Below are 2288 nucleotides of genomic sequence, written 5' to 3'. Positions count from 1 at the left end.
TGACTGGTGTACTCGTCTGTCTGTACCTTGTTTCCTCTTTTCTTGGATGGATTTCTCATTTCTCCGAGAAAAGAAATTATCCTGGTTTATTTCTTGATTCCTGAAATTTCCGATCATGGATTTATGCATTCTTTACGGATACTCAACAATAAATTAAGGTAAGGTAATCCTGCTTCCTTCATTTACAAAATTTCTGGAAGCAATTTTCCAAAATCCATGGAGAATATCGACTCCCCCTATTGATTTGTATCAACTGGGAGCTTCTGTATAAAGCACTTATAGTTCATATTTTTCTTCAAAGTCAGAATTTACTCTCCTTTTTATCTATGGCAAGTCTAGAACCAGAAACATGATAGGGTTTCAAAGGGAAAATACTGTTCATTTGATGACAATGAATCCTTGCAAACGCAACATATCTTTTATCCAAATAAATCCAGAACCCATATAACGGTGACTTTTCTCACAGTTATCTATTCCTAGTTACAAAATTTTGCAATGTGAAGTTTTTGGAATTTGTTACATTCCAAATCAAGGTATAATGAATAGGTAGCTGACTACAAATAGCAGATGAAGGAACTGTAACAATGTACAATTTGAAAACTTCACACAACTATTTGTTCAGCCATTGCTGCTCCAATAGGTACGGTTGAAGCGAGGCAGTTCAAAGAACTTGCAAAAGACTCATTTTTATCGGATCTTCCATGGCATTGCACTTCCACTTCCAAGTCTTCGTCTTCTTCGGGCCAAGAACTGCAGTACGAAGAGTCATCGGACAACAAGAGCCAATCACCCGAAACAGATGAATCAGTAAGCTCAGAATCAGTCGGAGCAGTAGACACTAGTTTTTCATCCTGAACAGCCAGCGATTCTTCATCCTTCACGTCATGATCATGTTCGCCCACACCGGCCAGAAACTGATGATCCATCAACATCTCAGCCGTGAATCTATACATGGGTTTCCTCACAAGACACGCCTTCAAGAAATCCCTTGCTTCCTCAGAAATCCCAGTTGGAATTTTAGGCAATTCATGCTCATCACCAATCAAACGTAAAAGATTCTCCGTGTTCATCTCTTCCGCCCCATCCCAAGGGGATTTCCCAGTAAGCATCTTACAAACGACACACCCCAGAGCCCAGATGTCGGATGGAGGCTCCTGCACACTCTCCATCACCGTTTCAGGTGATATATACAGTGGCGTGCCTCTCAAGTAAAGATTCAAGTCCAACTTCCTCTTCTTTCTCTGTGCGGAAGATCTCTTCGCTAACCCCAAATCCCCAATCTTTGCCACAAAATTACCGCCACCAGCAGTAGCATTGGGCACGAGTAGAACATTCTCGGGCTTTATATCGCAGTGTACGTAACCGCAGTCATGAATGTGACTAAGCCCTTTGAGAATCGACCTTGTATAGCGCTTAACATCGGATTCGGGCAACCAACAACCATCGGATTTCTCGATTGAATCTGCTAGGGTTCCTCCAGAAGCATACTCCAATAACAAATTGTAAACCATCTCACCGTTTTCTTGGGTAGTAGTCTCTTCCCCAAAGCAGCCAATGATATATGGGCAGCCTCTAACGTTGTCGAGAACCTCTTTCTCCTTCTGAAGCGAACATGAAACGGATACCTCTGCTGATTTCACAGCCATGGAGGACGGGAAACAAGCAAACCGTGATCTCGGTTTCTTTGAAGTGGCAAGAAACACGGACCCAAAACTTCCTTTACCGATCAGTGGCCCTCTCACCCAACTTCCTCCATGACAACAATTACTCTCCTCTGCCTTTCTCTTCATCTTCTTCTTCTTTTCTTTCTGGCTTTGCGAACTTTTGCTTAATATTCCCAAGAGTCTTAGGATTAACGAAAAGTACGCAAGAGAAGATTAGAAAGCAGAGAGCCTTTAGGGTAACGAACCAGTTAGGCCGTGTCCTCTGCCTCCTCCTCTTCGTTTCGTGTTGTATGTTCTTCTCGCAAGGAATACGGAATTGTAGAAGCAATAGGAAAGCAGGGAGGGGTGCTTTAGGGCTTCGGTGAAGTTTCCTTCCCTTCAACGGTCGTCTATTTTATTTTGAACCCGTCATTCGACTCATTCCCCAACCTACATCATTTAATTATGCTTCATTTAGTTTAATATATATATATTTATATAAGAAAATCTATTTATAAATCTTATTTTTTACACCCAACACACTGCTGACGTGGTAGCTCAACTGAATATAAAATATAGAAAACATATAAGATTTAGAAGAGATTAAAGCTTGAATTAAAACCATAATAGAGTAGCTTATTCTTT

The 2288-nt window shown here is 41.1% G+C and overlaps 1 protein-coding gene across 1 annotated transcript; it reads right to left on the bottom strand.

The window, feature by feature from the left end:
- Positions 1 to 353: 353 nt before the first annotated feature.
- On the bottom strand, positions 354 to 2073 carry LOC122297762 (mitogen-activated protein kinase kinase kinase 20-like). Its single transcript, XM_043107952.1, has one exon. The coding sequence runs from the start codon at positions 1788 to 1790 to the stop codon at positions 603 to 605; it is 1188 nt and encodes a 395-aa protein (XP_042963886.1). The 5' UTR covers positions 1791 to 2073; the 3' UTR covers positions 354 to 602.
- Between the last annotated feature and the right edge of the window lie 215 nt (positions 2074 to 2288).

The sequence above is a fragment of the Carya illinoinensis genome, chromosome 2, assembly GCF_018687715.1.
Source record: "Carya illinoinensis cultivar Pawnee chromosome 2, C.illinoinensisPawnee_v1, whole genome shotgun sequence".
NCBI classification, from domain to species: Eukaryota; Viridiplantae; Streptophyta; class Magnoliopsida; order Fagales; family Juglandaceae; genus Carya; species Carya illinoinensis.
Note: the sequence above shows the minus strand (reverse complement) of the source record. Positions and strands in the feature narration are given on the sequence as shown.

Excerpts from the sequence above, each read along its gene's own strand:
- LOC122297762 (XM_043107952.1), bottom strand. The coding sequence starts at position 1,790 with ATGAAGAGAAAGGCAGAGGAGAGTAATTGTTGTCATGGAGGAAGTTGG.